The 13,588-nt window shown below is 40.3% G+C and overlaps 1 protein-coding gene across 1 annotated transcript in view; it reads left to right on the top strand.

Annotated features, from left to right (window-relative positions):
- The window catches only part of galnt18b (UDP-N-acetyl-alpha-D-galactosamine:polypeptide N-acetylgalactosaminyltransferase 18b), a 247,983-nt gene that overhangs the window by 228,386 nt on the left and 6,009 nt on the right, over positions 1 to 13,588 (top strand). The window contains exons 8-10 of the mRNA XM_061963999.1: positions 439 to 576; positions 4,167 to 4,262; positions 11,723 to 11,887. Of these exons, the coding sequence (XP_061819983.1) occupies positions 439 to 576; positions 4,167 to 4,262; positions 11,723 to 11,887 (399 nt within the window). The remainder of the gene's footprint in view (positions 1 to 438; positions 577 to 4,166; positions 4,263 to 11,722; positions 11,888 to 13,588) is intronic.

Genomic DNA, 13,588 nt, shown 5'->3' with positions numbered 1-13,588 from the left:
TTAGTAGATGAACATCTGCAGGCAATTTATTTAGTCAATAATGAGACTTTTAACTTAGGCCATACTCACTAAGCATGAAATTTAGCAAGCGACACAACAACTGCCACTGAAGGTTTACCTCTTGTAGTCTAGATGTTGTCTGGCAACCAGAGAAGAACCTCCGTGACATTGTGCTTTTGAACAGAAACAAAGACGCATCACAGATGATGAGATGAGATAGACCGGGTAGATAATAAGTCTGAGTATGTAATCAAATCGTCTATTGAGGTTGCTGCACTTTGTTGAATCGCAGTGCTTTAAATTGTACATAATTGTTTGTTTTGTATGCATTTTTGTCTGTGTGTGTGTGTGTGTGTGTGTGTGTGTGTGTGTGTGTGTGTGTGTGTGTGTGTGTGTGTGTGTGTGTGTGTGTGTGTGTGTGTGTGTGTGTGGTTTCAGGACTCTGGGATTGATATTGGTGACATCTCAGAAAGAAAGGCTCTGAGGAAGAGGCTGCAGTGTAAAACCTTCAGATGGTACCTGGTCAACATTTACCCTGAGATGAGGATGTACACAGAAACGGTTGCATACGGCGTAGTAAGTACCATTTACAAACTCAGCCTAAAGCTGAAATAAAGTATGACTGACTCTTTTTAGCCCCCCCGCCCCTTATGCTTCCAGCAATATCCAGTTGCTGCAATAAAAAACACAGTAGGGTTTCTATTGCATAGTCGTCGATGTCATCTTTGTTTTCTGCTTTGGTCTTGAAAAAATGCTCGAGGCGGATTCGAGAACAGTTCTTGTTCGCTTCAATATGTCACCCACAGCTCATTTTCTAAGCTCATCCCCACAGGTGTCGCAAACATTTCAACTTTTTCACCTCACAAAACTAGAAAGGTTTAGGTTTGAGCTGTTGGATAAGACGGCGTGTTGCCTGTGGATTTACTGATTAGCACATAAAGTAGATGTCTCCAGAGCCAGTAGGGAGTGGAATCATCCCCGGCTGTGTTCTACAGTGCTAACAGCTCAATAACTTGCACTCAAAAGCACCATTGTTGGAGCTCCTCGTGGTGTAGCTTGCATCTTCCAATCAGTGTAGACTACACACTAATAACTGTCTGTGACAATGACATGGAAAATGCTGCATAATTATAATTTTTATGAAGTGAAAATTAAATCCAGAGTGCGGATTATGACTTACAATTTTTGTTTCAATCATCCCAGATCATTATTCTTCTGTGTTTTGCATAAATATACTCTTAATAATATGTATGTCTATTTCTGCAGTCTATGATTATAACTCAAACGCTGCAAAAATTACCATCAAAAACAACAAAGAGCTGGTACTAGTTCTGTACCAGATAGAGCCCATAGCTGAATGTATCAGCACTCCACTTGAAAAATGAACGTCACTCGAGTCTATTAATATTCATTCATACTTTATTCTCATCCCGTTTCCATTTCTAGTTTTATTATGAGAAAGAACATCAAATCAAAAAGTCAATATCAAATCATGAATCCTTCCCTTGTGTCAGTCACCAATGTGCTACTGTAGTCACTATAAATATTTATGACTGAGGATCAACACATTCCATTCTGCATGCTGGTGAACCTATCTGTCATAAAAAATCATGAAAATAATCAGTTCCAAAGTAAAACCGGTCGCATCATAAATAGGGATGGGCATCAAAATCAGCGTAACCAATTGTTGGTGTCTCATTTCAATGCTAAATGAATGCAGGCTCAGAAACCTGCAACGAGTGCTTGATGGTGATATTGTGCCAGAAACCTCTTGTAAGTAATGTGGCGTCCCGACGGAAGCACACAGATTCTGACGCGCTTTATAAACTTCCTTGTCATCCTGAACACGCCAACAGCAGCCCTCATAACACAGAGAGCACCGCAGTAACACAATAACACAGCACTTTCTCATGCACAAATGAATGTTGTTTATTGCTTTATTGTTTTAATAATTATGAAAAAAAATTGTAGTTTAATTTCTTATTTTTGAATGTATTACTTATATGCCATTACATCTAAGTAATACTAGTATTTATTTTACTAGTCTGTTCAACTTAAGTGTCACAAAGTTCCATTTAAAAAGTTTATCATTTTTTAAATACCGGTTTGGAGACAGTTTGAAGTAGATTTATGATGATTTTAATCTACATTAAAATCACTTTCTTATGGTCTAGATCAGTGGTTCTTAACCTGGGTTCGATCGAACCCTAGGGGTTCGGTGAGTCGGCCTCGGGGGTTCGGCGGAGCCTCCGCTGCGGAGGTCAAGACACACCCGACTCATCGTGTAAATAAAAACTTCTCCCTATCGACGTATTATGGATACCCCCAAACAATGTTCCCTTTAATTTTCCATATGCGTGAGCAAACGTAAATCCTCTTTGAGCATTCAGTGGAGCACATGTAAGCAACGTCAGACGTGCACATGCACTGTGGCCACACCAGCAGCACACCTGTCCCAAACCTGACTAAATAACAAGTTAAATGCTTTATTATTATAATCAAATGACAGCAGTAATTTCCATGAGATTATTTTCTAATATAAGTGTTTTGGCCCACTTACAATGACAATAACAAAAATATTGTTTTTCATGAGCTGTGCACTAGTATTGTATGTCTGGGTGGGGTTCTGGCTTTGGAAATAATTTGTACCCCTTTCAGATATCGCATTTAGTTCCCACTAAAACATTCACATGTTGCACAATGAGATGTAAACATGGGATCATGTGTACATTCCTGTAACGTTCTGTTTGTAAAATATATCTTTATTAGTATTTATTTATTTTAATAACATCATTTCATAATTAATATTTATAAATTAAGATTAAATTAAGAAAAACACATTTTATTTTTCAATAAAGAAGGGTTCGATGAATGCGCATATGAAACTGGTGGGGTTCGGTACCTCCAACAAGGTTAAGAATCACTGCTCTAGATTAATTAAATGGGTTATACTTGTATAGCGCTTTTCTACCTTCAAGGTACTCAAAGCGCTTTGACACTATTTCCACATTCACCCATTCACACACACATTCACACACTGATGGCGGGAGCTGCCATGCAAGGCCCTAACCACGACCCATCAGGAGCAAGGGTGAAGTGTCTTGCTCAAGGACACAACGGACGTGACGAGGTTGGTAGAAGGTGGGGAGCGAACCAGGAACCCTCAGGTTGCTGGCACGGCCACTCTCCCAACTTCGCCACGCATGGATACGCTTTGGTGTAAATTGACTTTTGTAACCTGTTTTTTGATAGGTGAGATGTTTGATTGTGGAGGTTTTCCCAACTTGCAAACAAAAACCACGCCCCAATCCTCTCCAAAAGCATCATAATGTATCTTTTGAAAATGTACACTGTTGAAGTATATATCACCGCTAATTATTTTCCAGACATGGTCAAAAAACAAACTGGAAAAACATTATATAAAGATTTACCCGGTCCCAACATTAGTTACACTTGCACATTATCAGATCAATTCAGACTCTGCATAAAAAAAGCTGCTTTTAGCAGCATTTATGTCACTGCATGTTGCACAGATGTGTTATTATCCGCATGCCAAGATTAGATAAAAATAATACTTTATCCTCGCTCCTCCCTCTCTGCTTGAGAGCTTTGCTTAATGTCCAAATTAGTACATCCACCTCGACTTAGCAAGACTGCAAAACCCCGCGAACAGGCCTGCAAAACCGCATGCAAGCTCACGCCAAAATGCATGAACCTTATGATCTGACAATGTTTAACACGAGTATCCAACATTGTAACAACTTTTGTAAGTCAGAGAAGACTAAATTCATCCTAGGTCCCCTTTAAGCATCAACACCGTTTTTAAATTACCAATTTGGTACTAGTATTGCTTAAAATGTAAACGATACCTATCCCTAAATATAAAACCTTTATTACCTGTGTGGACATTTTAAGTGACAGAATTAAAAAGTTAATCACTTTGTTATTGGTCAAATGTCAAACCAATAAAAACTCAAGTCTTTAATGACTTCCTCCATTATCGAAATGTTTAACATTCTTCTGACACCAAAGTATAGAATACTTTACCAGTTGTTATGGTATCAGTACCTCTAAAGTTCCTCTCATCAATTTGAATGCTGTCCATATTTTGAGCATGTAAACACTGTAATTCTATTAACTTTTGGCTCTTGTTTGCTATCTTTCAGATGAAAAACTCCCTGAAGAAAGATCTGTGTCTGGATCAGGGGCCCGACAACGACAATGTTCCGATCTTGTACCTTTGTCACGGAATGACACCGCAGGTGAGAGTCGTGCTTCTGATTTCACAGCCGTAGCTGGTCTGCATTTGTAGTATTGGTATAGTAACATTTCTGACATGAGAAAAGAAAGCATTGTATCAGACACAAGCCCCTTTGTCTCTTGTTACGGCTGTGATGCTGCAATTTTGCAGAAACTCTGTGTTCCTCTCAAGTGTGAAGCCGAATGGGACTGTTTGTTCAGGGTAGGTCAGTCTCGATAGTAGGGACTCTAAATGTTAGCACAGCTTTATTCTTGTTGTTTGCCAGCTGCTTTAAGCTGCTATGGATTTTTTCATCATTCTTTGTCTGAGCAGTTTGTTTTAATCTTGCTGTGACAATTGTAAACTTGTATGCCCTTAACTACTCATTTTCATTGTCTTTATTCAACTAATATAATTTATTGGACAATATTTTTGCACATGTAAATATATTCATTATAGGTGTTAACATTAAAATAGGAGTTAAGAACAACTATTGTATCGGTTGTGTTAGTTTCTGCTCCCCTTACAGGGATGGTGTGTATTTTGCTGTGTTCTATCGAGTTATATTTCAGATCCCTATTTGAAAAAGGATAAACATTTTGGTTTTAACTAGAGATGTCCGATAATGGCTTTTTTACCGATATCCGATATTCCAATATTGTCCAACTCTTAATGACCTATACCGATATCAACCGATACCGATATATACAGTCGTGGAATTAACACATTATTATGCCTAATTTTGTTGTGATGCCCCGCTGGATGCATTAAACAATGTAACAAGGTTTTCCAAAATAAATCAACTCAAGTTATGGAAAAAAATGCCAACATGGCACTGCCATATTTATTATTGAAGTCACAAAGTGCATTATTTTTTTTAACATGCCTCAAAACAATAACAGTGCAATACTTTTTCATAACATGGTCACTGCTGCCTAGTTTCTCTTGTTATATTCTTATTTAACTGTTATATTTTTATTCTCATTGTTGCTTTTTATTTGTATTCTTATTGTAATATTTTTCTATTCTGTTTCCATTTATACCCTCATTATTTCCTTTTTCCTTTTTAAATTCGATCTCAATTCTGTACACTGCTGCTGGAATTTTAATTTTCCTGAAGGAATCAATAACATACTATCTATCTATCTATCCAAACAGCAGCTTGGAATTTGGGACATGCTGTCCCTTAGAGAGACTATGAGGAGGTTGAGGTGGGCGGGGTTGGGGTAGGGGATAGCGGGGGGGTTTATATTGTAGCGTCCCGGAAGAGTTAGTACTGCAAGGGATTCTGGGTATTTGTTCTGTTGTGTTTATGTTGTGTTACGGTGCGAATGTTCTCCAGAAATGTGTTTGTCATTCTTGTTTGGTGTGGGTTCACAGTGTGGCGCATATTTGTAACAGTGTTAAAGTTGTTTATACGGCCATCCTCAGTGTGACCTGTATGGCTGTTGACCAAGTATGCCTTGCTTTAATTCGTGATGAGAACAGCCGGTAGATATTATGTGACTCGGACGGCACGCACGCAAAGGAAATGCCTTTAAGGTTTATTGGCACTCTGTACTTCTCCCTACGGCCGTGTACACAGCGGCGTTTTAAAACGTCATACATTTTACTTTTAGAAACCGATACCGATTATTATGAAATCGATACCGATAATTTCCGATATTACATTTTAAAGCATTTATCGGCCGATAATATCGGCAGCCCGATATTATCGGACATCCCTAGTTTTAACTGAATGATACTAATCACTAATTAGTTGTGTCTGTTGTTTACTTCATCATGGGCCTGATCAACAGCATGTGCAAACTGTAAAATTGTGTATATTACGGGTGGGCGTGTTGCGTGTGATCAACTAAAACAATTGATAACTGGTACAAACTGGCCTATTCAAATGAGGTTTTTGCGTGTACCATGCGACTTTCCCCATGGAGACACTCATTTACTGTGCACCCTATGTTATCATGCTCCTACTTCTTGCACTTTGCTGTGTTTTACAACATTTATGTACCACTTTTTATTGGCATTTTAGAAGCAGTCCTGCAGTGCATCTACAGCGTAACCCACTTTTTTTAGAGCGCTCAAGGTGCGCTCATGGAAGATGCTGGCACTAACTGTGAGCGTGCCCTGGAATGTTGAAGACGCAAAATAAATGCGTATTACAATAAATGTGTTTTTTTCGTATAGGAGATATGTAATGGTTCTTCATATGAAAAACAAACGTCATTAAATAAACACCAGCAGACATTAACATGTAAAATGTTAGTTTTAATAAACCCCTTAAGTCTTCCAGCAGCTATAACATTATAAAATGATGTTGCTGAATAGACAATATGGCTTCTTCTTTTTTTGACAGTCCATACATGATGACAAGCTTATGTAGGACGGAGCTGCATCGCAATCACCTCCTTTCTCACAGCCATTTCTGCGCAACAGCCAGTTTGCACGTCCTTCCTAGACGTACTAAATATAGATGCAAAACAGCGTACACAGAAGAGTTTCAGCCATGATAAATGACACTGCTTGTGATAAATAATTACATTTTCATTTTCTCATCCCAGTATTGTTGCCGTTCTGATGATCAACATATATTCATGAAAACAGACACGTTGTGCTCCTTGTTTTGCTCACTTAAGAGAAGCAACACTCTGCTCACAAGATTGGCTTTGCGTGTACTATTAAGTTTGCATGTGCTTTTAATACACACAAACCTTTGGCCTTTGGTAGATCAGGCACCATGTCTTTACAAAGACATTGTCTGATCGTTTTGGTGAATGTCAACGTTGAAAGAAAGCTCTGCATCAAAACTGAACTATAGTATTAGAACGGATGCTATTTCTAACACATTACCGGAGGCCTCGCTGCTGCATTAATATTATCGAATACTATAGTTTGTGATTTGTATCGACAAAATTAAAATATGATGCTCTGGCAGCGAGTAACTGCAAACTCACTCTCCAATATGTAAATGTTAAGCCTTTTCCCCACTGAAGTCTCCAATGATCAGTATCCCTCAGCTAAATATAGGCAAGCCGATTACCTTGTGGGGGAGCGGGGGGGCTGAAATGATGAAATATTCATGCTTACTCCTGAATGTTTGTGTTCTCCGCTATGTACAGTTCACATATTTCCTCTACTCAACACACTTGGTGAATGTAAATCAGACATATAGATAGATATTAGGGGTCAAACTAGAGATGGATATTCAGTACTTATATAGGTACCGACATAAACTATATTGCCAAAAGTATTTGGCCACCTGCCTTGACTCACATATGAACTTGAAATGCCATCCCATTCCTAACCCATAGGGTTCAATATGATGCCGGTCCACCTTTTGCAGCTATTACAGCTTCAACTCTTCTGGGAAGGCTGTCCACAAGGTTGCAGAATGTGTTTATAGGAATTTTCGACCATTCTTTCAAAAGCGCATTGGTGAGGTCACACACTGATGTTGGTCAAGAAGGCCTGGCTCTCAGTGTCCGTTCTAATTCATCCCAAAGGTGTTCTATCGGGTTCAGGTCAGGACTCTGTGCAGGCCAGTCAAGTTCATCCACACCAGACTCTGTCATCCATGTCTTTATGGACCTTGCTTTGTGCACTGGTGCACAGTCATGTTGGAAGAGGAAGGGGCCAGCCCCAAACTTTTCCCACAAGGTTGGGTAGCATGGAATTGTCCAAAATGTTTTGGTAACCTGGAGCATTCAAAATTCCTTTCACTGGAACTAAGGGGCCAAGCCCAACTCCTGAAAAACAACCCCACACCATAATTCCTCTTCCACCAAATTTCACACTCGGCACAATGCAGTCCAAAATGTACCGTTCTCCTGGCAACCTCCGAACTCAGACTCGTCCATCAGATTGCCAGATGGAAAAGTGTGATTCATCACTCCAGAGAACGAGTCTCCACTGCTCTAGAGTCCAGTGGCGACGTGCTTTACACCACTGCATCCGATGCTTTGCATTGGACTTGGTGATGTATAGCTTAGATGCAGCTGCTCGGCCATGGAAACCGATTCCATGAAGCTCTCTGCGTACTGTACGTGGGCTAATTGGAAAGTCACATGAAGTTTGGAGCTCTGTAGCAACTGACTGTGCAGAAAGTCGGCGACCTCTTTGCACTATGCGCCTCAGCATCCGCTGACCCCTCTCTGTCAGTTTACGTGGCCTACCACTTCGAGGCTGAGTAGCTGTTGTTCCCAAACTCTGCCATGTTCTTATAATAAAGCTGACAGTTGACTTTGGAATATTTAGGAGCGAGAAAATTTCATGACTGTATTTGTTGCACAGGTGGCATCCTATGACAGTTCCACACTGGAAACCACTGAGCTCCTGAGGGCGGCCCATTCTTTCACAAATGTTTGCAGAAACAGTCTCCATGCCTAAGAGCTTGATTTTATACACCTGTGGCCGGGCCAAGTGATTAGGACACCTGATTCTGATCATTTGGATGGGTGGCCAAATACAATTGGCCATATGGTGTATGTCTGTACCACCTGATACTGATTCACGTAAAACCAAACGGTGCCATATTTCCATACTATAGTTGCATGTGACGTCATGTCCGGTTGCAGACTTGCTCAAGCACTTGGCCAGGAAACAAGCAGTTGGACTGCCTCTAGGTAATTTTATAGTTTTCCATGCCAACAAATCAAGAAAATGGCGCTCAAAAGTTCAGTAAGTTCAGTAGATTTGTGACACTAACTATGTCGAAAGAATTGAGCCTAGCCTACAATAGAATATCAATTCAGATATATAAAGCTGCACTGGAAACATCTGGACATGTTACGCCACCAAAACCAGTAAAACTTTCCACAGTAACAAAACAATTGAGATAAAAATGGCATAAATAAGTAAAAGAGAGGGGAAAGACAGACAACACATTGTGTAATCTAAGATATGTACGACCATAAGATTTAGAATGGCACAAGAAATCTCAGACTTTATTAAACAAGAGATACTGAGAACCCTCAAAGAAAACAAAGGTATAGAGGAGGGGTGCCCACACTTTTTCAGCAGACGAACTACATTTCAAATGACCAAGTCAAGGTGAGCTATCTCATAGATACAGTCGTGGTCAAAAGTTTACATACACTTGTGAAGGACATAATGTCATGGTTGTCTTGAATTTCCAATCATTTTTACAACTCTTATGGACAAATGCATCAGTCATACTCAACAACAAGAAGGGAGACACTGCAGACATCTAAAAGAAAATAAACTATAGACCTGTCTTGTACCTGTTACATATAAGGTATTCTCACAGGTTTTATTCAAACAGATGCTTAGAGCCCTAGAAAGTCACCAACCAAGAGAATAAGCTGGATTCAAGGTGGGCTTTTCTACTATTGACCACATTCAGACTGAAAGCTAGTGAATATAATATCCCACTTTGCTTTGCATTTTTACTACTATGAAAAGGCATTAGACTCAATCGACTTTTACCCACTTTTTGCTGCACTCGAAAACTAAGGACTTAACACAGCATACATCTCGGTCCAACATTGACATTGCACCGAGATAACAATAAGATCAACCTTGAGAGAGGAGCCAGACAAGGTGACAATGTCTCGCCAAAACTTTTCACAGCCTGTCTCCAAGATGCTATTATCAACAGTATCAACTGGGAAGGAAAGGGAGTCAATATGAATGCCCAAAACCTAACTCATCAGATTTTTGCTGATGATATAATATTGGTGGCACACACTCCACAAGAACTGAATGATATGCTGAATGAAATCCCCCTCAAAAGCAAACCAGTGGGCCTAAATATGCACCTTCGAAAGACCAAAGTAATGTTGAATAAGTACTCTACCAGGGCACCAATCGCTGTAGATGGAAACATTATCAAAGAAGTTGACAGCTATATCTATATCGGTAAGATGGAAACAAACAATGGAGACCTGCTGCCAGAGATAAAACAAAAGAATAGGACTCGGCTGGGCTGCTTTTGGGGAAAAAAAGATCATGAATAACCCACAAATAAGTATGACAACTAAAAGAAAAATATTTACTGTAATAGGTACATACTCCCTGTGTTAATATATGGCAGGAAGACATGGGTCTTCTTGTCAAGCCAAACTGAACTTATGGCAGTGGCACAGAGAAAGATGAAGAGAATCATGCTTGGCATCACTCTAAATGACAGAAGAACTAACATCTGTACCCGACATAAAACAGGAGTCACTGACACAAAATCTTGCCATTAAGACATCATAACACAGATGGGCAGGACATGTGGCCAGACAACAGGATAATCGGTGGACCATTAGAACGACCGAATGGACTCCTCGTGAACAGAGATGACCAAAAGGATGATAAAAAACAAAATGGAGATGACTTTACACAACACATGGGCTTCTCTTGGAAGGGACTTGTTTAAGATAGACGTCAATGGTTGGAGTCCAGGGAGGGGTTAATCAAGGAACGAAATTTAACCCGTATGATGATAATGACTGTCATAAACTTAAATTAGTGGAATATCTAATAATTAATGTTCCTTATTGCCTGAAGTGCAGCATTAATAGTTCCAAGTATTGAACCGAATCCTCTAAGTGGACTATTCGGGGTACTCCCGCTGTCACCTTCCCTCAGCAAATCCAAAAAGATTCTGGTGGCATTTACTACTTTGTTAATAGTTAAATACCTACTCATGGCCTAGTGGTTAGAGTGTCCGCCCTGAGATCGGTAGGTTGGGAGTTCAAACCCCGGCCGAGTCATACCAAAGACTATAAAAATGGGACCCACTACCTCCCTGCTTGGCACTCAGCATCAAGGGTTGGAATTGAAGGTTAAATCACCAAAATGATTCCCAGGGCGTGGCCACTGCTGCTGCCCACTGCTCCCCTCACCTCCCAGTGGGTGATCAAGGGTGATGGGTCAAATGCAGAGAATAATTTCGCCACACCTAGGGTGTGTGTGACTATCATTGGTACTTTAAATAGAAGGCTGCAGCACCTCCCTACCACACCTGCTGCATCAGAGATATTCTTTATTTCCTTAAATTGTAGAAAATTAGGCTGACATTGAATGGTTGTTCTGTAAAATTTCAGGAAGTATGGGCTGCTTTCTTAAAATATGTAAAGGAGACTGATCTCCAGTTTGGCCTCGATTTAGACTACCGGTAGTTGAATTGTAGATGATTGATGAACCTTTTGTTTGCTTTTGTGTATTGATGGTCCCACCATGTTGGGACCATTCGAAAGTGATGTTGTCTGTGGCTTTATATCAATATTTGCCTCTACCTATTTGGTTGCTTGTGTATTCTTCTTTTGAGTGGGGGGAAAAATTATCTTTGATTTGTATTGTATTGTATTTCTGTTAACTCTGTGTCAAAAAAATTCCATAAACAAATGTTTAAAAATATATATATAATTCCAGCTTGTAACCCTAGCCTCGATCTTTACCTGACCTGACACTGCTCGAAAAAGAGTGTGCCTGATTGCACAGTCCATTTGAGAGCAGGTTGTGTTGTTCTTGCAGAATGTGTACTACACCAGTACTCAGCAGCTCCAAGTGGGCCTCCTCAGTCCCACCATCGATGACGACGACAACAAGTGCCTGGTGGACGTGAACAGCAGACCACGCCTCATCGAGTGTGGCTATGCCACAGCAAAACGCATGAAACTAAATTGGCTCTTCACTCAGGTGACCACAAATGTTTAGCATTAGCTTTAAGTTGACCATTCAATTAAAAATTGGTTCTAAGTATAGAGTATATTGGGGCCCTAGACCTGTATCAGAATCTGTACAAAGCAGTAGGTGGCGCAATACACTCACATACCAGTGGCCTTGAGAACAACTCTCGAGCAGCTAAGAAATATGATATTATTTTTATTGTAATCTACAAGTTGCGATTTTACTGATATTGAAAACATGAGTACGTAAAAGATTGTCTTTCATGAAATGTCGTCTTATATTCAGGTCATTACAATACATTTTAATCGCTAACTCGTACCTTTATTTGTATTCTTCAAAACACAGTTTCAAATCTCACATTCGGCTTGAAAGTAGGAAAAAATATTTCTTGGAGCTATCAGGGGCTGACCTCAAAACATTCTAGTAAACATAATAAATGGCTGATGTGATAAGGTAGTGTTTGTTTGCTTTGTGAAGAGAGTTCAGTCTTCTTGTCAACAAACCACATTTTTGGGGAATTTTTGGTGCGTTCAGGAACCCTTGCTCAAAGTTCGAAACAAAGGCATCACTAGGTTTTAAAGACAGGGGAAGCATTAACCCCAAGGAGATGCAGTAATTATTTAATAATATTAATGATGTGTTATTATGGGCCTGGGTGAATGGGTGGTTGCATACAAGTCTGCTGTCGCAAAAAAGCTAAGTATTATATTTCTATCTGTGTTATACAGCATATTTAGTAGTCTTATGAAAACTTACAAAGCACCCACTCTCTCTGCTAGCTAGCGGCTAAGCTAATGAAGCTAAACTAGTCGCAATCCAAAGCAACTACGCTCCGAAAGTGTCTGCTCCCTCGCGCTGCTGCTAATCTTCGCCTATAGCTTCGAAGACAGCAAGAACTCGACTCGGTGAAAGAATGCCTCCCTGCTCTTCTTGCACCATTCTCATGGATAGGTTGGCCCTGCTAGAGGACCGCATCCGCCAATTAGAGCAGAGTAATTTCGTAACTTTAGACGCTACAGACATGTTTGCTAGCGTTAGCGTTAGCTGTAGCGTGCTGACTAGCACAGCTTGTAGCTTCCATATGCAGCCTAAAAACCACGGTGAACTGGTTGCGATGCATAATAGATGTAGCCCTTAAGCTAATCCTACACCCCAGTCTACAGGACACCACACCTTAATCATAGGGGCCTCCATCAACCGAAACATACAGCTTAGTAAACCAGCCATAAATAAGTGTATTCCCGGGGCCAGAGCACCTGACATTGAAGCTAGTCTTAGGGAGCTGACTCGCAACAGGCCTAGTAAACATGTACGCGAACATAGTTCTACACGTTGGCTCCAATGACACTAGGTTGAGACAGTCAGAGAATAAAAAGGGGAACATACTGTAGCTAGGACTTGTAATCTCGCTAGAAAGATGTCTCGGAATTGAGTACTTGTCTCTGACCCCCTGCCTGCAAGAAGCAATGATGAGAGGTATAGCAGATATGTCTCGCTGAACAAGTGGCTGGCTAGTTTTTGTAGAGAACAGGCAGTAACGTTTATTGATAATTTGCCCTCTTTCTGGGGCAAACTGGGCATGCTGAGGAGAGACGGCCTTCACCCTGATCGGGAAGGCGCCATCACTCTTTCCAAAAATGTAGAATACTATTTGAGTCAAGCTTGACTAACTACACTAGAGCAAGCTCGGACACAGGCAATTACAGTCTC

This window comes from Nerophis lumbriciformis, linkage group LG06 (assembly GCF_033978685.3).
Source record: "Nerophis lumbriciformis linkage group LG06, RoL_Nlum_v2.1, whole genome shotgun sequence".
Taxonomy (NCBI): domain Eukaryota; kingdom Metazoa; phylum Chordata; class Actinopteri; order Syngnathiformes; family Syngnathidae; genus Nerophis; species Nerophis lumbriciformis.
The sequence above is the reverse complement of the archived record's forward strand: the minus strand, read 5'-3'. Positions and strand labels throughout refer to the sequence as shown.